The following is a 22,779-nucleotide window of genomic DNA, read 5'->3' as shown; positions in this document are numbered from 1 at the left end:
CTCCCCGCCGCCTCTCCTTGTGCGCCTGCCCGCACCTCTCCCTGCTGCCGCCCGCCCGCCCGCGGCCGACACGGAGCGGTGCCGCCAACCAGAACTTTTTTTTCTCCCTAACTTCTATCCCAACTTCCAGGAGGCCGCTCCGCGAGGGGGTGGGGAGGGGCGGCCGTGCTCCCCTCCCCCCCGGCCCGAAACGGGGAATCGTCCTAGGACCCCCCGCTCCTGTCGGCCCCCTCCCGCGCTTTCTCCCGATCCCGCAGCGCCTCCCCCGCAGTTACGCGCCGTGGGTCTGTGAAACTGGCTCGTGAAAGGGACGGGACCTCTAGGGAAACACTTTTTATTAGATAAAACGGATGAGGGGAGGGGGGAACTGCCCAGAAAACAGCGTCAAGAACCACAAATACAGGAAAACTTTTGTCACTAACCCCGTGGTAACAACTGAGTAAATGTGAAGCACTTCCGAGCCTGTAGTCAAGGAGCACATCGTTCCTCGTCAGAAAAGCTATGCACTTTCTACCTGAATCCATGCAGAGAGAAGGCCACCTCCATTGTAAAACTGAGGATTATAACTAGTTAGCAAATACGCCTCCACCGAAACAGTGATACAGAGTATTCACGTGTCGCTTGCAGGGATCCACAATCAAATAGGCAAAAGTCTGTTCGTGGCTTTTGCTTGAAGGGTAACATAGGCCATTAGCATCCTGCGAGGAAGTGAAAAAAGAAAAAACAAAGCGGTATTAGGGACAATATGGATACCTATGAGAAAATTATTAAAATCTGAATTAAACTGATAATTTGTTCCAATTGTAATAGTTTATTGCATAGCAAAACAGAACAAATACACCATAATTTATTGAAATAGCATTATGTTTCCATGAGAATCCCAACACTACAAAATGCACATTAGTTCTGGCTGAATGTTTCAAGTAACCTTGAGGTAAATGTGATATTAATACAAAATGTAAAAATAAACATGTAAGTATGTGTTTACACAGAGCCCAAAATACGAATGATTAAATTTACAACAGCCCCATCATGTTTCCTGTGAAAGAGAAAAAAATCCACAGGCTCTATATTAAAACATAAAGCTGTTCCATCATTAATTTTTTTTTTCATTTAACATTTGCTAATGCATCTGTTCAGGTTCGAATATTTGCATTTAAGCAAAACCCTCATTACAGCTCTTATTAACAATTTAGGACTGTTATTGAAAACATTTTGTGTACCAGTCCTCAGAAAGGGCTTGAAAGGATTCTAGGCACCTAGCTCTAAAATACTCATTCTGAAAAAACACTCTTGGCTGACAATCAGCACGGGAACTGGGCTCTTCATCCTGTGTCTGCACATGTCAATAAAAGCCTCAGTGCTGACAGAGCAGCATAGTTTGACACATACTTCAAACCCAGTAGGGAACCAGGAGCTAGGTGGGGGGATTTTTGAAGAGTTGATTTTTTTTTATTCAGTCAGTGTAGTAATTGAACACCTGAAAGATCAATAAATACATAGTGACACCTCTTTTCTTTTAAAATGTAACAGTTCCCTCCTGCTCCCCAACACCTTTATACAAGAGTTGAAGAGATGTAAGTTCTGTTTCACTTTTTTGCCTGCGGGAAATTGCTATATTGCATATATTGCCCATTTTCTCCAGGAAAATTTTAAACTTCCAGACTATTTCAGATTAGGGTCACATGTCTCACATTCTTTTGTTGAAGCGGTCTTCCTTTGCATAAAATAATCCATCTCAGTGGTTAAGGCAGTCGGGTTAGAAGGAAAAGTTCTGGGTCCCTGTTTCTGCTCCAAGGACCATTTGTGAATTTTATCCATTAGCTGTTACTGGCACCACATTTTCTCCTTGTATTTCAAAGTGGATGAACACCCTAATAAGTGTTCTGGTGTCTTCCTTTGGGGGATTATTCAAACTCCTGAACCTTAAGTTAAGCTAAGCACCACCATGAAAGCACTGTTTAAGACAGGTAGAGATTTGATAATGTTTATTCACAGCATTTTCTAATGGTAGTCAAATGGCACAAGCTAAAAATAGCATTCTATTTTTAAGCCAACGCAGCATACAAACTCTGTAGCTTCAATTGTAAGATGCCTAGCTCTCTTCAGGTGTTTTTTAGAGATACATATGTAACAAACACTGGCTTCTCAACTGCAGTAAGGGAGAAAGTTTTAAGATTTTACAGTGCTCATCACAATGCCCTTGGAGCTTGATCCAAAAATAATCTAAGCTCTTGCACAGAACTGAACAAAAAAAAGTAAGGAAGATGTGATTGCTAGTTAAACTCTTTTCCCACTGCTACCAAGGATCCCACTCCTTCAATCCTTATGGAATTGACCGATGCCAGTTGACGTTTTGGCTGTTTAAAGGCAGTGTTAGCCCACTAAAAATTTTTTCAACCAGAACAAAAACTAATTAAGTTCTGGTGATGAGGCATTTCAAGAAACTGCAGAATATACCAAACTTGGTATGAGGAAAATAATAAATATAACCTAATTAAATGAAAAGGGTTTTAAAATTTATTTTAATTAGTAAAAGAGGTCATAAAAACCCTAAAATACTTGAGCATAAGGACTCTGAAATTTACATTCATGCATGTTCACAAATTAAGAACCATACCAATTCCATCTGCAGTGTGGACTTTGGTTCAGACATCCAGGGGGTGTAATGATTGATTTACTGATGTACTGTATTTTTTCTTTGTAGCAACACAGATAAGCAGCTGATGATTTAAGAATACATATGCACAGCATAATACAGAAATAAAAATACTGCTGAACATTCTCAAAACTGCATAATTTAATCAACACTTTTTAAAAAAATACTTCTCGAATAAATTCTGCCTTATGCTGATTTCTAACACTGCTACAGTTTGGGTTCAGGTAAAAAACGTTCAAAAATATCAGTGAGCATCCAAATACTTTAGCTGTAACAGTATTTCATTATTTGCGAAGCCCCAAAGCTTTCAAGGGTATTTAGAGTTCAACAGAGTACTTTGTCACAAGATCTAAAATTATTTCTCTTGTGATGCCCAGGTCTGTCAGGTTTTGATGCTAAACATCCCAGCTGCTAATCACAGCTCTACAGACATTTATAACTACACCTTAATATCTTGAACTATTTACACCTCTCAATAGTGTACTTTTTTAGATATCGTTTCCAAAACAAGGGCTTCTTAGCCACATCTTAAAAACCAAAGAAAGAGGAAGGGACTGTGCCAGGATGATGTTACGTAAAGTTCTTAATTCCTCATTCCATTTGCACTTGTGCAAATACACATGTATAGTTATTTGTTCATTTTTTAATCCAGTGAGCAAAAATATGTGTTCTTCTAACTTATTATCTGCAGAAGTCAGTTTTACCAGAACAGCTTTTTAAAAGTGATTTATTTATTTATTTATTTATATCAGTCGAAGAGGGTAAGTCCCCTTCTTCCAGATACAAAACAAGAAAACATGGCTTAAAAACTGTCAGTTTAGCATAAGGATTATAATAACACACTCTACAGTTACTAATCAAATGAACTCAAACTAAATCTACTGCAGAAATGTAGTTATCTCCTTGAGAGAAACTTTTCATCACAAGCACAAGACATTTGTACTCCGGTAAGTGTCCTTCTTGTAAGTGCCGAGTTGAATAGTTTTGATCCACACAGCCATCAAACAGTCTAGACATACTGTTTAAGCCTTTCTGTATTCCAAGAGAAAATTCTTCAGTATGTTCTTTAATACAAAGCATAATTTCAGAATTCTCCTTCACCTCACAAATTTTCAGAATGCCCAGCAATGCCCAATTTTCCTCCAAGGCTATAAGGAGGATAGCCTGCCCTGCATTTACACTGGATTTTCTTCCGTCCATCCACATTTTTGTTAACAAAAAGTTGCGCTTTTTTCTCCCTAATGATATTTAATATATGGCTAAGACACCTAGGGGAGCTCTTTAATGTCATTCATCTACCTAAACATAGAAATCTGCAAAGTTCACATCAATGCACTTGATTCAGAAGTGGGTAAAAACTAGTAATAACAGAAGAACATTAAGTTATCAGGGGTTTGGGTTTTTATTTTATTTTTATTACAGTATGCAACCTAGTAGAAAGATAAATTTTAATGCACTCATAAAGTGTTTGTTTTCAAAAGCCTTTATGAATCATACATAGTACTTAAAGCTGATGACCCACAGATGAACAACTGGGCTATTGGCAACCTACAGGGAAGTTTGTGCAGTCTGAAATGACATCAGCTACTGCTGTTGAAAAGGGGTACATTATCTGACATTTAATTATTACATATTCTGGTTACTCAAGAGGAATTTGGAGTAGTTAATTCTACTGTAACAAATGACAGATATGCTGAAACTGGTAAACATGCAGCCAGTTCTCAAACTTATCTTGATGGTAAATGTATGATTTTGCAAGGGAAACAAAGAGGAATGAGACTTGACAAGGGAGGGGAAAAGAGGTTAGCAGTCATGTCCAACCTTTTTATATACTATACTTCCTTGCAGTCTTTACAGAAACAGAAGCAATGCAAGCCATTCAGAAAGCTCTAGCAACATTTCTGAAAACAGAACTATATGAAGTCAGGAGTACATTCTTAATCCTTACTACTATCTCAAGTTTTATTATTATCTAAACCCAGAATTACTCAGATTTTTTTTTTTTCCATAAACTAGTTTCTGGATGACTATTATGACTTCAAGTGTAATCCAGTAAGCCTATTTTTAGTGAGCTACCAAATAAAACTTTAGTTGGTGGTTACTGATGAAGAATTAGTAGAGAGGATGAGAAAGCAGGATGAGAGTTCATGAAAAAAATTACAACTATAGGAAAATAACCCATTACAATGGAATATTATGTTTTCTTTGTGTAAACTTCAATTCATTATTTTCATGTTGTGCATGAAACTTCCAGTAAAATCTTGTATCAAAACATTGTTAATACTTACATATGCAGACACCCTGAAGACTGTAGAAATAATACGTATTTCTTTTGTTTCAGGATTCTTTTGAACACTGAAATACAGGGAAATAATATGGACTTAATATACACTGTAAGTACTGATAATTAGAATCTTTCATTTATTACATTTTAAACACATGCACTGTATCCTCACTCGAATTTTATGAAGGTCAAATTCATAGTTAAAATCAACTTATGTCACACTGACCATGGAAAGGTATGTGGCCATTGCTAGATAATGTGGCTATTATGACATTTTACTGAAAAATATTGAATATATCTAGTCTGAAACTGACTTGGTTTTAGACATAGAATCACAGAATCACAGAATATGCCATGTTGGAAGGGACCCACAGGGATCATTAAGTCCAACTCTTAACCTTGCACAAGACCATCCCCAAGAGTCACACCATGTGACTGAGAGTATCGTCCAAACACTTCTTGAACTCTGTCAGGCTTGGTGCTGTGACCACTTCCCAGGGGAGCCTGTCCCAGTGCCCAACCACTCTCTGGGTGAAGAACCTTTTCTAATATCCAACCTAAACCTCCCCTGAGACAACTTCAGGCCCTTCCCTCGGGTCTCAAGAGATCAGTGCCTGCCCCTCCTCTTCCCCTCACGAGGAAGTTATAGACTGTGATGAGGTTTCCCCTCAGTCTCTTCTCCAGGCTGAAAAGACCAAGTGATCTCAGCCGCTCCTCATTTGGCTTCCCTTCAAGGCCCTTCACCATCTTTGTTGCCCTCCTTTGGACACTCTCTAAGAGCTCAACATCTTTCTTATATTGCAGTGCCCAAAACTGCACACAATATTCAAGGTGAGGCTGCCCCAGCGCAGAGCAGAGAGGGACAATCCCCTCCCTTGGCTGGCTGATGATGCTTTGCCGGATGCCCCCCAAGGACACAGTTGGCCCTCCTGGCTGCCAGGGCACTGCTGACTCATGTTCAACTTGCCATCAACTGGGACCCCCAGGTCCCTCTTTGCGGCACTGCTTTCCAGCATCTCATTCCCCAGTCTGTACATATGTACAGGGTTGCCCTGTCCCAGGTGCAGAATGTGGCACCTTCCCTTGTTAAACTTCATATGGTTGGTGATTGCCCAGTCCTCTAATTTGTCAAGGTCGCTCTGCAGGGCCTCCCTGCCTTTGAGGGAGTCAACAGCTCCTTTGAATTTTGTGTCATCTGCAAACTTGCTCAGTATCCCTTCCAGTCTTGCGTCCAAGTCATTTATGAAGAGGTTGAAGAACACGGGGCCCAAAATGCAGCCCTGCAAAACCCCACTACTTTTCACAGTTTTCAGCTAATAAATCACAGCAGTATTACCCAGATGTTGACGACTCCAGTATAGTTTGCATTTTGATAGCTATGAAAAAATATGCAGCTAAGTATTTTGTAAAAATCTTTTCACGTATTCTTTGAGAAAGAAACCTGCAAAGTGAAATGCATCTTAGTACAGACCACAAGGAATAGCAGCAGTACTGGTGAAGAAATGCAGTCTTTAGCCCATTTTTAACTATTACATAATTATAGTTTTGGATCATTTTTACTCCTTTGGAATTTTGTATACATAGCTATGCAACCTAGGAAGGGATTAGTTCTGAATTTTTATATTTCTAGACTGTCTTACGAAGACTGCTATTTCATTCATCATGTTTACTAAAAACACTGAGATATCGTTGCAAATAATCCAGGCACCTCAATATATTTTCAGTTTAAGTATTTTTAATATGTCATTTTTCCTTAGCTCTGCTTTAAGTGATGTTTACATTTCTTCAGAAATTAGATCATGTAATTGCTAATAATTTCTCTAATTTTACAGGTTCCTATTTACATTAACTCACTATGGAACAGTTGAGGCTTATCACTTCCATACTTACACACTTCCAAGAAATGCATAGCTCAATACCTGCCTTGTCACCAACAGGTTCCATCCCTGGGAAAGGTCCCAGTATAGACAAGTTACTAGAGGATGTACATTAAACACAGGCCAGTTGAATCACCACACCAGGTCCAAGCTGTCACAGCAGTCTCCTATTGCCAGTGCTTTGGCAAAGCTTTTTTTAATAAGGGCAAATGAATCCCAAATCAACCAACACCACCTTTGTTGATTCAACCTCTCCAGCCAATAAAAGAAATTGACTCTGCGATTAACTGACTTAGTCTGGAGTAATGACACAGTCATGTTTGAACCCATACTATGAAGATCATCTTCCTGTGGCGAGTCAGTAACAAGGCTTTCTCAGAACCTTTTGCTGCATCTGATATGTGGATATACTCAAGAGTGGATTGAAAAGCATTGCTGAAATTGGTACTGACCCCAGCTGTCTGTCTTCCCAGCCCTTCAGGGATGACTGTCCCCAGCAGGGACAGCTCAGCTGGTTCATGACTCAGCTTCTGAACCACTGCCGTTTACAGACCAGCTTATTAAGACAAACTAACATAGATGTCAGTTTATGCTGACATACTCAGCTGGAAACTACAGCACTTCAGAAACTGTTTAACCATCTCTGTTGAAAGAGTGACAACTTTCAGAACAAGATATAGAATTAGTGGGGTTATTGCTTTCTACCATATATTACCATCCCCAAAAGCTACAGTTCTATGTTACTCTGTCTTCAGATTCTTCTCTGAAAATAATGCTACCACTTTCTGGTTTCATATATCTAGGACACCAAAGAAAGAGGTGACAAAGAGTAAGTTTTTCTATTTATTCCACTGCCTTGAGAAATTTTCCCCTTGTGGTAAGCTTCCTGTAATTTTTCAGAATAAGTGTTTATTTCTAGCACTTTGGTTATTGTTTTAAGGCAAAAAATTATGTCTGTTAAAATCAGATGAGATTCTCCATTTGCTGACTTGAGAGAAACCAGGAGGTTGCCTTTGACAAGCGCATTTGCCCCATTTCTTTTTTTTTCCCTAAAAGGTTTTAGAAAAAACTATGTTGTCTTCTTGAAGAGGACAGTATTTCCTTAAAAAGAGTGTTAGTAGCCCCATATTCTTTGGAATTGTAGACTTCTAAACTATTCATTGACTATGGTAGTTCATCATTTTAATGTGCATCCCTTCTATTTTTATGAAGAGCAAACATCTTCATGGTCTCTTAATTCATGTTAATTCTCTTCATGGTCTCTTTCGAATTTATTTATACCCTAACCTTACCAGGAATATTTTAAGAGACTCTCCAAACAACAAAAAAGAACAACTTAATGCTTTTACATACATTCATTCATTATGGGGGAAAGGGCGTCGAGATGAAGATGAAGCAAGGAGAAGGAAACACTACAAGATACCACAGAAGCTGTCACCATCGACAGACACTGTAAGAAAAATCTGGGGTTAAGTACAGAAGACAAGATTCATAGATTGTATTTTAATTAACAAGTTTTTGTCGTGTTAGTATATTCTTTAACCAAATCAAAATATTACAAGAAATTTTGAAACTATTTAGGTACACAGGATATGACACTAAACACTAGAATTCTGGATGGATTCAACTGGTCACAGACTAATTATAAATGGATTAGTAACAGATTACAAGTTGTGCATTAATTCATTAGTAAGAAAATATAACTTTTTTTGCAATGAAGAAAATGTCTGCCATTTAATAGTTGTATTTGGAAGTCCCTAGCTGCGCTTGTAAAATATCTAGATCTCTTAATTTTGAAAAGATTATTGCATTTTCTCATAATAAAACTGTACACATGGAAATGCTTTAATAAAATGAAATCTCAAACCTTTTGATACTATTTTGAATGCTAGTGCCTTGGAGTTAGAACTTAGGAAAGGCCAGAAAAAAATGCTGTAATAAAGATAAGTAAGGAAAAGCTCATAATAGGCCTGCCGCTCCCAGCAGTAAAGACACTTTTGTGTAACTCTTCACGCCAAGGCTCTTTTCCATAAGGAATACTGTTACAGGACTGAACAGTGGTAGTTTATATCTCTATAAGCTTATTGTTATTAGTCCGAATTCATCTGTGGCAGCTAATTTTTCAGTGCACGTCACCTAGCAGCTAATAATTATTTTAGTATCCATTTGTTTTTTACCAAGCCTTCTTAGCCCTCAAATATAAAAATTAAAAATGAAACTCTACGGAGAGTACAGTTCACAGAATTTTTAATACCATGAAAGGTTTTTAATATCACTTTACAAAGAGTAGAAAGTATCCAATGCAACTGTAATCCAAGATGACAAGAAACCAGACAGAGGATAGCAGTCTAAAAAAGAATTTAAAGGATAGTTAGTATTCAACAGGAATTTGAAGGTGAACTCTTTGGGAAAAATAATTTAAGCAATTATTACTGACATTAGCAATTGTTTACTGAAAATAAAAGGCTATGAGCAGGTAATTTCCTGGCCAATTTGTGCAAAAAATGAAGTAACACAATGCCTAGCATGGACTAGAAATTAGAAATTAAGTCAGGACTGTCATTAGTGGTCCTCTTCAGAGTTTTTCAGTGGCTTTTCCTCTCTTAAGATAGTGGAAATAAAACAACAGCAGTATTTTGGGGAGGGGGAAAATAAGACTAAAAAAAAGACAACTGTGATTATGAAGGGGGAGGGAAAGTCTGAAATGTAAAGATCAAAAACTTCTCATGGTACTGACAGAGAACTTAATATCAAAGGAGCAAGATAAAAGGTTTAGTTAAATTTTAAGTTTCTTTTTCAACTGGTATTGAGTGTTAACACCAGTTCCTCTGGCAGTGAGGAACCAGCAGACATTTACAGGCACAGAAATGGAGAGACATATGGTAGATAAAAACTGAAGATCAGTTATGTCACATGAACTGAGTAGACGTACTTCAAAACTCTGGAGGATAGAACGTAATCTGCCAACTGAGAAATAAAAATACCAAAACCAAACATCAGAGGAATGATCTTGAAATATTTTTTCCTAATATTGTATAAAGGACAGAAGTAGCACACAAAAGGAAAATCACAGAGATATATAAAGGGCCAATAGGTTGAGGATACAGAAAAAGTAAAAGTAAACCTTGAAAGCAGGATAAAACTGGGGGAAGATCTTGGCAGATGCTTTTTTTGTTTGTTTTAAGTAACAAGAACTACTTGACATTCTTATCAAACTTTACAGCATAAAAAGGAAAAAGAATGGGAAGATGTTTAAGGATATAGGAAGGTAAAGAAAATGAGTGGCTTAGAAGAGAACTTGACCATGTTTAGGATAAAACAATTCAACAGCATAAGGAAGTAGTAAAGGAAAGGAACTGATTGGATTTGCACTTTGTCCCAGATCAGTTCAACAACACAAGAGCAGAAACAGCTGCAGTCAATGCAGAGTCAACTAAGGCCCAGGATTACAGTAACAAGGAGCTTGATTCAAGTGCAGAGTGAGCAATTTAAAAGAAAAGGGAGGATAGCGCTGAAGCACTGATGGACTTTTTTCTGTCACATCCAGTATTTCTGAAGAACTCATTTGATTTCCATCTATATATGATATGAAAATACAGAAACTAATCATACTAATAAAAAATTTAGTAATATCTTTGACAATCTCTATATTCCCATTGCTTAACTAGGAATGAGTCTGCATAACCTATAACTACATTCCACATCCCATTAACCAGGGAATAAGAAGTTTTGTCCATTGGAGAAGTCAGCATATGGATATATCAAAACAGGGCAAAAAAATCGCCTTTTTATTCTGAATTTGAACGTCTGATCAATCACCCCTAATCTCAAGGAAGAGAAACCCTCACATAAAATTCCAAACAATTCCATACACCAGACCTGGCATAAAATATGTGTTAGTCCACGGTGTCATGTTAACAGCCAGATTCTATCACCCTTAGCATTACACTGTGAGAAGTGTATTTGCAGAATTAGGAAGGCCAAAATCCAACTGCATTACCAAAAAATCAATAGATGATTACAAAAAAAAGTATGTTTAAAATGGGAGTGAATATAAACCCTCAATATCCAAAATTGTTATATAAAAAGAGTTCTTATGTGGGATAGATGTGATTAAAATGACATATATTTTGCTGCTGAACTACTACTGTTGTTACATGGTACTTCGATAGTTGAAGCCAAATAAGTTTGCAGGTGGATTAAATAACAGCCCCATTTTTGAAGCAGCAATGCACAATAAATTTACACAAATTGACACAAAGCATCAGTACATACATATAAAGTTGTATAAAACAGAATAACACTTACCTCACCAAGTCTTTATAAAAAGCTTTCGTAGTTTCTAAGTATGGGTCAACTACATCTTCAAACTGGCAAAGAGTTCCTCCAATGCAAAAATGCTTAAAAAGACAGAACAGAAATTCCTCGCGATCCAATTGACTGAATAAGTCATAATGGTCAGAATCCTCCAGAAGCAAGACCTTGTGCAACAAGAAAAAATTAAGGCAGTCAAATTGATAAACATTTCTTATTTGAGATTCAGTTTATAAATAATGCAACTACTTTGCTGTATGGCACACAGAAATTATGTCCATATAAAATATATGGGACAGAAATAAATGTTTCTCTCTAAATCCTTCTTCCAGGGATGCAATTATGTTCAAAATTCTTACATAAAATCTAAAACAGAATCACTGTCAGATTTGCGCCCAAAAGACGTAAGGGAATATTTTTCTCGTCTTGTTGTTTCACTGATTAATTATTTGTCACACTAATGAAACAATCAATAATCTGAAAACTATCTAATTATATTTGGTATGTGAATCACTGCCAATCAGTTAGGTTTTGGCAACTTAGCCAACACTTGCTTTTGCACTCTTAGATTTACACAGTTATTTCACATTTGTAAAAGAATTCTGAGGATTTCCCAGAGGAGATCACTTAAACTCACATCATGCTTTATTGCAGACTCCAGTAAACCTTAATCTGTAGGCTGGATTAACCAGACATGCTCTCCAGCTGTCTCCATGCGTCTCACCTGCCTTTTGCTGAGATATTACGTGAACACAGAGGACTTGCTAAATTAGTCCCAACACTGCACACTGTAAATGTGGACAGAACAATCCCAATGGCTGCAAGACATTTGAGTCACATCAGCCAAACTGCAGATGCCAGCCTAGGCAAACTGGTCAAAGCTAGACATGAGCCTACTGCTCTCTAGCCCTCTTTTTAACACAGCCTGAGTAAAAACAGGTCAGGGCAACCAGTGTTCTTGGTGGCCATTTCATATATATCCCAACCCCCTTCTTGGCTGAAGCAAGAGAAGACGTGGCAGGTAGGAAAGAAACATGGAGCCTTGCAGCTGAGGGCCACCCTCTGACACCAGGAGACAGTTTGGTGCCCTCTACAGTCTTCTGTCCTAGAGCCCTGACTAATTTAGTTTGAAGTTTTTATATCATTCCTGAAAGATTTTGACTCTTATTCTTTCTGCTGTCTAGGAGAATGTGAAACCCTCAACTTGCAAATGCTGACACACATATCCCTTCCATGGGAAGGAAAATGGGAAGACACTGAAACCCCAATGATTTCTAATTTTAAATTTGTCTCTAACTTTCCTACATACAATATACTTAATTTTCAGAAAACATTTTGCATGTACCCAGCTTATAAATAAATACAGAGTATTTTGAACTGCTAGGCTACAAACCATATCTGAAAGTTAAACATGAGCTTGAGTTCTCACCTTTTCCCAGAACTTTACAAGACAGACCAGTATTTCAGGCCACATCCTGTAACCAGTGTCACTGGTTCAAATACATTGCCTTCAAAGGATTTGCCAAGTGCAAATGAGTGCAACTCTATAATTATTAAGTACTTATGCTGATTATATATACAAGGAAGAGCAAAATCCAGTTCTCCCACACAATGCTTTGCTAATGCTAAACAAACTTAAGTTTAAAAAATAGTATTAGCTTAGTTTATGAAGTCAAAAGAAACACAATAAAGACATACATTTATTAAGAAGGTGCCACTGTTAGAGAGATTCTTTTTCAGAATAATCTGCTTTCTGATATCTCCACTACAGTATAACAAACAGTTTTTACATTGCAGGCCTGTTCAGGAGTTATATTTAGTCCTTTTCCAGTGTTACACTGAAAAATAATTTCCTTTTTCATAGTTTCCTCTTCTTTTTTTTAGTGAAAATTTATGAAGATGACTTTCTTTAAATGTCTTCACATATGATATGGTCAGCATCCCTGGCCATGAATGCTTCAGGATGTAGCTATCAAATACATTCAATTTTATCAACAACCTGGAGGGCCAGGTGAACCTACAGCTCTGAATATCACAGAACCTTCCCTTTGGCAGCCCTTGTTTCCCTCTCCTAAGCAAATGAGTAGCTGCATTTCCCCATGTACAGCCCCAAGCACTGACTACTTGAGACACAGGTGGGCTATCAATGCCCATTTTTACCACTGTCAGAAAACTGTAGGTACTGTCAGGAAAAAACTCCAACAATCAGAAAAATGTGTCCTTTTGGTACCTAACAGAGTATGAAAAATTCTAATAAATTATTCATTACTTTACTAACCTTCCTTAATTCATCAGAGACAAGAATATCATTGTAATAGTCATCGTAACATTTCACAATATCTCCAGTTTCTCTAACAACTCCTTCACAGTATAGCCGATCAAAAAATGACATGGAAATCTGTGTACAGGGTACCACTGTAGCTTCAATTTTTGTCACTTTGGAACCTGGAATATATAGGAAGCTGGTTGCATGTTTCATATGCTTTAAAAAAAAAAAAAAAAGATCACATAAGTATGACTCAATCACACAGTCCCTCAAAAAAAGCCAAAGAAACGTAAGAAAGAAACAAGTGTAAAGAAAACATTAAATTCCTCTGAATACCACCTTCCAATAAGGCTCATGTGTTTGCTCCCCCTGTCGGTAAATACTATCAACCGAAACTGGGAATAGATGGAACACCGTGAACCCAACATCACGTTAGACCACACCCTTAGAAAAATCATATTCCACATCTTAACCCTTAAAGAATCTGAGGACAGCTGCCAAATTTGGCACGATGCAGTATAAAAGTCAATAGCTGCTAACAGCACCCTACCATGCAAAAACCACAATGAACACAACCCCAACAAATTTTTTATTTGTTAAGTATTATATCTGAACTTTTTGAAAAGCTTTATTAACTAGCTATTTCAGAAGATGAAAAAGGTACTATCAACGCTTCTTGTAGGAATCTGAAGTATTATCTCTGTAATCATTAAATGCAGGGTATATTTTTCTATATTTTTTTTCCCTCTGCTTGCAAGTCATCCAAGGCCAGTCCTGTTGCTCATAGACATCTGAACCATTTGAGATGCCCTACAGTATTTTCCTTAATGAGGCAGCAGTCCATAAGGGCACATATCTTCTCTATATACAGTGTTACATCTACAAATCTGTATGCACGGTGTTGGATAACTTATGGCACCTTAAATAGCGTAAGACCCCATGTCTGAGAAGCTTTGGACTCAGTCCAGTTCTGTGTGCTCTCTACAGTCTAAGTGTTCAGAACATATTCTCTATCCCTCTCGTAAGTCCACCTGAACACCCTGCAAAGTGCTTCTGAACAGGAGAGGGGAGGAGTGCACAAGTGAGACGCAACACAAGGGCAGTGTGCCTGAGCAGAGAGAATATTCACAGCATTCCAGCTGTCCATGAGTTTACTCTTATCTATTCTCCTCTGTAGGTTCCCTTGATGGGAGACTGGTCAACAACACAGCAGTACCAAAAGGCTTTCTACCATACAATTAAAGATAAAATTCATTTGTGTTCTGGCAAACTAACCTAAAGGATCAATAAGGACTACTATTTGGGAAATGTCCGTATTTCCCTCTACATGATAGTATTTCAGGAACAGAAACATGCCAAAAAGGGGTGTATGAAACAGGATGCTTCCAAGAGCACCTATTATTTCATTCTGATGCTCATCTTCAAGAGCATAACCTAAAATTTCTCTTGCCCACACACCTCTAGAAAGCCCTTGGGATTTCTGCCATATACTTACATGGAGACTATTTATTCATAAGTTAAGTAGGACTGGCATTTTAATATCTAAACACAGGTAAACTGTACATCAGGTAAACCTGATCAACACTAGAAAAAAAGAGAAGTTACAAGTTGATGGCTTGAAAACATGCCTACTTGAGCTAAAATACTGACAGGAAATTTTATAATTATTTTACTGGACCAATGTGATGTAAAGAAAATCAGCTATAGATATTTAATTGCTTGGCTTCACATCTACAGATAATGGTTATGAAAAGGAGTACCTTTTATTAAAAAAAAAAAAAGGTTAGGACGTTCTCCTACCTGTCCACGTAGTGACTATCAAACAATAATGAAATTATGTAACCAAAAACACAAGTCAGAAAAAAACATGAATTACAGCCTCACAACCGAAGGAAAAAACCAAACTTATTTATATTTACTTATTCATCCTTCCTCCCATCCTCTCACTTCCAGCTTCCTTTCACAAGGATAGAATTTTTATTTTATAAGGGATTTAATATGAGCCAAATCAGCCCTTAACAGGCTGATTGTGTAAATACCTATGAATTAAAAACTGAGTCAACTAATATAAATCAGATGTTAAATGACTTGAGAAAAATGAAAAATCTTACATTTTCCCAGTTACTGAGCTAAAAGTGTAAGAAACTGAGCCATTTACAGGCCTCAAATTATGAGGATTTTACTGGGGGGAGTGAAGAAGACACACTTCTGCTCTGACAAAAGATATTATGAAAACTTTAATCAGGTAAAAAAAATCCAGAGCTTTGTAATCTATTCAGTAGTTCAGAAAACTGAACTATAAATGGAAAAGTTTAAATACACTGGAAGCTTATAGTCTCCATTTGAGAGGTGAGATTTGAAATTGGAGATTCCAAATTTCCTGGAAAAGAATGACCAGTTTTAATAACGTTGTAAAAGTGAGCAATAAAATAGGAAGAAGAAATGCCTTGACAACTCTGCAAGTGTAAAACAAAGAGCTGAGAAGTCCTAAAGCAGTTTCAACTTCTTATAACAGCCAGCTCTGGAGTATCTATAAAGTGCTGCCAATACACGTTTTAAACGAACACGTTGCATATCTAGTAGGGGGCAGATAAACCCCAGATTAGGTATATTTAGAATTCCTCCAAAATCTAAGAAGGGTTTTTACATCAGATAAACATCTTGCAATTTACTATTTACAAAACAGGTTATATATACTGCAAGTTCAGTGCTCAGAATTAACCTACAGTTATAACCTACAACTGCAGTCTAAAATATTGCCAATTTGAGATTATAATTCAGATTTTAAAATCCCATTCCAAAGACAGAAATCATTAAAGCTTCAGGTATGCATGGGAACTCAAGAATCTTTTTTTAGGCAAATACTAAATTTTTATTTACACAAAAAGACCATAACTCTACCCCTTTGAAGATAAGTTTTCAAGTGTTAATTGAGCTTAAGCAGATACAGTCCTGCCTCCCCAAGACTGCTGACAGGTGCAAGGCCAGCAACGCGTCCAAGGAAAAACTACTGTTTAGTTCTCACTGCACCTATTTAGAAAACACAAGACTCAAGACATAAATTGGTATGCATCAAATTTGTTCCTTTAGCTGCTTCTATTTTTGAAATATCAGACTAACCCATGAAGAGGTGGCTTAAAGCACATCTTAGAACTATCAGGTACTCTGCCATGCAGCCAGGAGGAGGGGAAAGATATCCCTACTATAAGAGGCAAAAAGTGTGGTGTGAGAATAGGACAGTATCTGTCTGATCAGATAAAGCAGACTAGAGAATGTCCTTGTGTATAATTTACCTAAAATGCTTTATTTCAAGCAATGTTAAAGCTGGAGTCCTTGAGACAATGTACAATTGTGGATTCTACTAGAAAAATATACATTCTTAGTGAAAATGTGCAAGGGGACCACATCCTCAAAAAAGACAAAATTATTATGAAAACAAACACTACTGTTATATTATATTGGTGATTTTTATAATGCTGACATCTTTCTGTGGGTCCATAAATACTTGCTACTCATGGAGCAGAGGAGAAGGGAAGTTTCTAAGGATCTATCTAAATCTGACTTATATTATGCATCCAAACTATTTCCCCCTGAAAAAAAATCCTAACATTTTTGTTTGCAAGAGAATAAATGCAGTATCTGAACCAACATAGATTATGTAATTTTTCTTCAGATTTTCTAAAAAGCAAAATAAGCCCATTTCCAGTATTTTTTTTAAGAACAGGAATGTGTTTTTAAAAGAGTTATTCCACAGTGATAAGTAAATGATATATCTGGATTAATGTATCAGCATGTCTGAAGAAGAAAATACTAGAAGATGATTTTTACCTCCTCCCACTCACAGCAAATTCTTACTATATTTTCAAAAAATGCACATGAAGACTAAGTATAGAAAAATGTGCCAACATTCCTCACCAAAAATAGGCAAAGAATGGGAAGATGAAATTTTAAGAGCAAATGGGGTATACCAGCTGTTCAGGATTTAGAAAGGGAACCCTTCCAGTCCTTAGAACAAAATGCATTACTTCTGTGCAGAGGAAGACTGAGTAGAATTGGAAGTTAAACTGGGATATTTGGCAAGCGACCCTCCGCTCTTAACATAAGGTATGTAACCTACTGACCTTCACTGCAGGGACTGGCAAGTCATAGGCTAGACAGATAGCCTAAAAAAATTCTTGCCTAAAGCAGGAAGAGCTTTACCTAATAGTTTGAAATATATCTATTTTCTTTCTGCTTGCCAGAGTGAAAAAGAGGTACCTGAAGGGGTACTTGAGATATTTTTTGCATCTTTTATTTCAATTGTTTTAACAGTTGGATGTAGTGTTTGGAAAATGAACTGAACAAAAGGGTGGCAGTGTCTAGTGTCATTGTATATAGTGGGAAAAACCTATGCCAATTTCAGAGAGCTGAAATGGAAAAGTTAGAAAATTCCCAAAGCTCTATTAAATATTTACACACAGTAAAGTATTTGCAGACAAACCAAAAGAAAATAGGACTTCCCACTATCCCCTTTTAAAATATTCCTATTATGGAAAATCACTTTGGCAATATCAGAGATCACATTATGCACAAAATCCCGCCACATTATCACATGCAATTGCCATGAAATTTTGTCTGTCGTTTACACACTGAAAAATACATTTCAAAGTGGTGCCATAAATTTGCTATTTGCTTTTAGCCTTTCTGCTTTAGTGTATCATCTACATCTATAGACGTAACCAAGTGTTTTAAGTAGTTTCTTAATGGTAAGATGATGATATGGCAACAAACTAGAAGTCAACCTCATGGCGTGACTGCACCTGGAGCAACCTATGACATGGGGCTCTTCTGTGCCTCGGTCACCTCTGTTGTACAGACAGCAGATTTACACGAGCTCTACCTAATCTGCTCCTCTCTCAACCTTAAAGTGTAACAGAACAATATTCTCAGATCTGTCTCAAGTAAGGTTGTTGCATCTATAGAAGAATGCCTTTCTCCAAATGTTATCTGACAAATTAATGCAGTTGATTTTGTCTGGATATGTGGTCAGGTCAACCAGATGTCACAGACCATTCAGAAACAGTTCTAGGTGCTTGGTTTATGAATGATGCAGGGATCAAGGGGAAAAAAAAGTGTAAAATGTGACAATTTAGTAACAGACAAGACAAGGAATCTTTTCTTTTAGTAAAAAAGTCATTCTTTAAGGTATTTCAACCAGGTAAGAATACACATATATGAACTGTCGTTATTAGAAAATGGCAAATTAGAGCAAAATAGTTACAACAGAGAGTTTTTTATTTAAGACTTATTTATTCTAAATTTACCCAATGTAGTCCACTGTCCTGAAGCTGACAGCAACTTTAAACTGGAGTTCACATTTTGATCATTAAAAAATGCCTATAATATTCAAATAAGAGAATATCAGTTAATGAAATGAAACATAAAATCACCATTTATAATGTCTTGGATATTTTCAAAGCAAATTATAAGGCTCTAAATTCCAATAGCAGATTCTGTATGATCTTTCAGTTTGGATGGATACCACCAAATCCATGTTTTTGTAACTTCATGTAGCCAGTATCTTTTATACATCCAAGATACCTTCAGGTGCATGTTTATATATGCAGTATTAAAGTTTTACAGTAAAGCACTTTTAGTCCAGGAATACACAATAAAGCTGTATTAAATTCTTGGAGGTACAGAAAATTGAGACAGTTCTACCTCTTTATGCAATGTCATTGAAGTTAAAAGTGAAATGCTAAGTAGGATTTTAAAATTTGCACTTTTCAAATAAATTCAAAGCTTGGAGAAGTGTAGAGACACAAAAATTATTAAACCGATACAGAAGAGATCTATAAGTTATTGACAGCATGGAGAAGATGTTCCACATTAAGATTTGAAGTATTCAATCCTATTGATTTATCAGTTAAAAATGCACAGAAATGTTGGTAACTGGCAAGTTTAAATGATAGATAAGGCAACTGAGAAAACCCACACTCAAGTACTTGTATACAAGCAGAGTGAATAATCATTGAAAAAGCTGCTACAAAAACCATGGATTTTTCAGTCTCTGCATCACCAAATCTCTTTACCACCCCTCGGGGATACAGAGAGATCAGACAATATAATGTAATTGTCCTTTTTTCCCCCAATTACTTCACAGCTATTCAGATTTCATCAATTCATAGTGATATCTTTACATTTTCCATTCAAAGGATTCAAGCGTTGAGAAGGCAAATGTGTGTTTTGAAAACTTCAATAGTTTGAGGTTCAATAAATTGAAATTTTTATCACTGGAAGATGAAATATTCATGCATTTCTGTGTGAATTTCTTTAAAATAAAAAGAGGCTAAATTCTTTATCCAGGATAACAATATAAAGTAGACATATAACAACCACAGGTTCCTTTGGGGTTTTTTCTGTCTGCAAATAGATGAACAGATCTGATTTTGCAGACAAGAGAAGCAAAGGACAAAAATCAGCAAGAGACTTGAGTCTCAAAAAAGCTGAGAGTCCAAACTTCTAGTATAAAGCAATAGTACCTGTTAATTTTCAAAAAATTTTATTTCCAGATATGTGGTGCACATGCACATCTAATTGCATGGTGTATTTACTGTGACAAAGCCATAGCAGCTGTGAGCAAGGGTACCACCTGTATGTACGCTGTTTAAAGTATCACCCTGGGTGGACTTCCCAATATTAAATGCTGTGGTCAAGATCAGCTCCAGTTCAGATTTCCGTTCTTGGGAAACCTGAATGACTAAATTGTTCCCTCTTATAGCAGAGTAACATTAGTACAGAATAAAATATTTTTACTGGACAATACAGTTAACCCACAAAATAAGACTTGAGCACCACACCTAAATCACCTGTTTTCAAAGAGACAGTGAGCAGGCCAATAGCATGCAACACTATGTTTGCTGTTATGCAGTTTTCCATTAGCTCTAATTTCAAGAGGGGGAAAAAAAGTCAACTTAAAATACAAAGGACTTAGAACCACCATAACAAATTCATCCTTTTGATAGGGCTTAAACTGCTGGTCAAAACCGAATGCTTGTGCTGTGATCCTGCCTTGCATGGACCTGAAATGGAAAAATGAGATTAAATATTCTGCAGACATACCAAGAACTTATTCACTCCGCAAATTTGCCCAAGTACACTACATAGAGCCCTATCCTGACCAATAATTGAAGGGGTTGTTTGTTCGGGTTTTTGTTTGTTTTGTTTTGTTTTTGCTTTTCATTCTCAGTTACAGGAGCTTCCCATCCCCGACCCGCTCCCCCCACTTCGGAGGGCTCAGGCTGCATCAGAGCATCGCTGCGAAGCTGAAATAGATCTCGGCTCACTCTGGAAGGCGAGGACAGATGCCTCGCACCTCAGAAAGAGAGGTTTGTGTGCCTGGAAAATATTAAGGAGACTTCAGATTAAGAAGTGGGGGAACAAACAGGGGGCAAAAAATTAAAAAAAAAATAAAAGGAAAAGAGAGAGACACGGACCCGCCGCCAACGGAGCGGGAGCCTTGAGGACGCGGTGAGGACTCCAGCCCTCAGCACCGCCTGCCTGTTCCCCGCCGCCCACCGCTCCCCGCCGCCCCTAGCCAGACGCCTCTCGCAGCGGGCTTCCCCCTCCCACCATTTGAGGAGGCGGTCCCCGATGTCCCTGTCCTGCAGGCAGGAGAAGGATTTCTGTGGCAGGGCCCGGAACACGAAGCCCGCCCCGCCGCGCCGAGCCGCGGCCGACATCTTCGCCGCGGCCCGGCGGTTGCCGTGGAGACGGCGCCGCTCCGGCGCGGAGCTCGACCCCGCTCACAAGCGTTCCGCCGCCCGCCAGCGCCCCCAGACACGGCTCTACCCCTCTTTCTTTGGATTTTACCTATAACATCCCCTAATTCAACACCAGCCTTCTCCCCCCTCCCTTCTGTTCCTGTCTTTGCGCCAGGAAAGGCTTGCCAAGGGAGAGCCCAACAGGCAGGGGCGGGGGCTGCCCTTGTTGCCTCTGCCAAGGCCACCCCAGTAACGTGAGACCAAAACCTATTAGGAAAAGCCCAAAGTTATGAATTATGAACCTCTAATGAATCAGAGTTGCTTCTTGCTTTCCAGGATGCTGAGCCACTTAGGAATAGCAGAGCCGTGCTCTTGAACTCTTCTCAGTAGAAATTAAAGGAGAGCACATTCTTACTTATGGAAGATATTTTTTAAAGTCTAGTAAAGCAAGGAACCATGCAAAGTTTTGGCAATTTCCTGGCCTTTTTAGGGAAAGCAGTGAGAGTTTAAGGTTGCTGCACATCTCATGTGCTCCTTCAGCAGCCCATCCCCTCCAAAACGCACCCTCACTTTGCCACAGATTTCCAAAAAATGGCATTTTCCCATTAATCTACTGCTCAGGTTGAACAGCAGCCTCATTTCTAAGGAAAAAATGAAAAAGCAAAATAGAGAGAAACACAGACCCACCACCACCAGAGCAGGAGCCTTGAGGGCGTGGTGATGACTCCAACCCTCAGCACCCTCCGCCTGTTCCCCCAGCACCCCTAGGAGTGTTGCTGTTGATTTCTAATAAAAAAAATTAATCAAATTCCATTTGATTAGAAAGCGGAAGAGGAAGGTGCAGCATGCCACGACAGTGGGGAGCCAAGCTGAAACTGCTGGCATGCACCCCTGGTCTGAATGGCCTCTAAAAGATGACCCACAGATTTAATTTGTAAGACACGTTCATCAAACTGGCTTGGACCAAAGGAATCCAGAAGAAATTGATATCATAAGCCTATTAAGAAGCCCTGTTTTAGCATAGTTTCAGTAGAATTCATTACTCACTACATTTTCTAACAGTGCAGTGAGATGCAGTTCAGCAGACCAAGTTGCTGTGTAGCAGTTATGTCTGTGAGATTTAAGGATCCATTCCCCTGTATCTTCTCCATTCTGTTTTTTCCAAGTTCCCACACACTTCCATTTTTTTCACCCAATAAATTTTGTTTACACCTAAGCAATGATAGAAAATAAAGCTACGCTTTACTTCAAGATGTTTAAATGGTAGAGACAGTTCAAGAGGGGATAAAGAAAAAGTGTGCCTTTCTTCTCAGTTTTTAAATATGATATAGAGTGGTGGCACCAGAAACAAGTTACTATAACCTTATTCTCAACACGTCTCCACCTACTCCAGCACTACCCCATCTGTTAAATTCCTCTTGCCACTAATACTGCTAGCCATAGATTAAATAGCCAAAGTGAAAGAACTGGTTTGGGCAGGGAGTGATGTGTAGCAACAACTACTAAACACATAAATTCTTAATTTCAAGCTGTGTGGACTCAAATACAGATTTAAAAACAAAAACAAACAAACAAAAAAACCCCAACAACAACAACCCAAAACTGAAACTTTAGGTCTTTGTGGGCAAAAAATTCTC

General features: G+C 38.0%; 1 protein-coding gene across 1 annotated transcript; it reads right to left on the bottom strand.

Annotated features, from left to right (window-relative positions):
* Nucleotides 1–318: 318 nt before the first annotated feature.
* CFAP300 (cilia and flagella associated protein 300) lies at nucleotides 319–21,156 on the bottom strand. Its single transcript, XM_050333947.1, has 7 exons — nucleotides 21,012–21,156; nucleotides 20,380–20,461; nucleotides 18,704–18,776; nucleotides 13,413–13,579; nucleotides 11,129–11,301; nucleotides 4,948–5,014; nucleotides 319–698 (listed from the first exon to the last, which is right to left on the bottom strand). The coding sequence occupies exons 1-7, from the start codon at nucleotides 21,119–21,121 to the stop codon at nucleotides 567–569; spliced, it is 804 nt and encodes a 267-aa protein (XP_050189904.1). The 5' UTR covers nucleotides 21,122–21,156; the 3' UTR covers nucleotides 319–566.
* Between the last annotated feature and the right edge of the window lie 1,623 nt (nucleotides 21,157–22,779).

This window comes from Myiozetetes cayanensis, unplaced genomic scaffold, assembly GCF_022539395.1.
Source record: "Myiozetetes cayanensis isolate MyiCay16 unplaced genomic scaffold, myiCay2020 scf5-8, whole genome shotgun sequence".
Taxonomy (NCBI): Eukaryota; Metazoa; Chordata; class Aves; order Passeriformes; family Tyrannidae; genus Myiozetetes; species Myiozetetes cayanensis.
Note: the sequence above shows the minus strand (reverse complement) of the source record. Positions and strands in the feature narration are given on the sequence as shown.

Excerpts from the sequence above, each read along its gene's own strand:
- CFAP300 (XM_050333947.1), bottom strand. The coding sequence starts at position 21,121 with ATGTCGGCCGCGGCTCGGCGCGGCGGGGCGGGCTTCGTGTTCCGGGCC. Across the intron at positions 20,462-21,011 it reads GGGGACCGCCTCCTCAAATG|GTCCATGCAAGGCAGGATCA; the intron begins GTGGGAGGGGGA and ends TTTCCATTTCAG. Across the intron at positions 5,015-11,128 it reads TTTTATAAAGACTTGGTGAG|TGTTCAAAAGAATCCTGAAA; the intron begins GTAAGTGTTATT and ends CCTGTATTTCAG.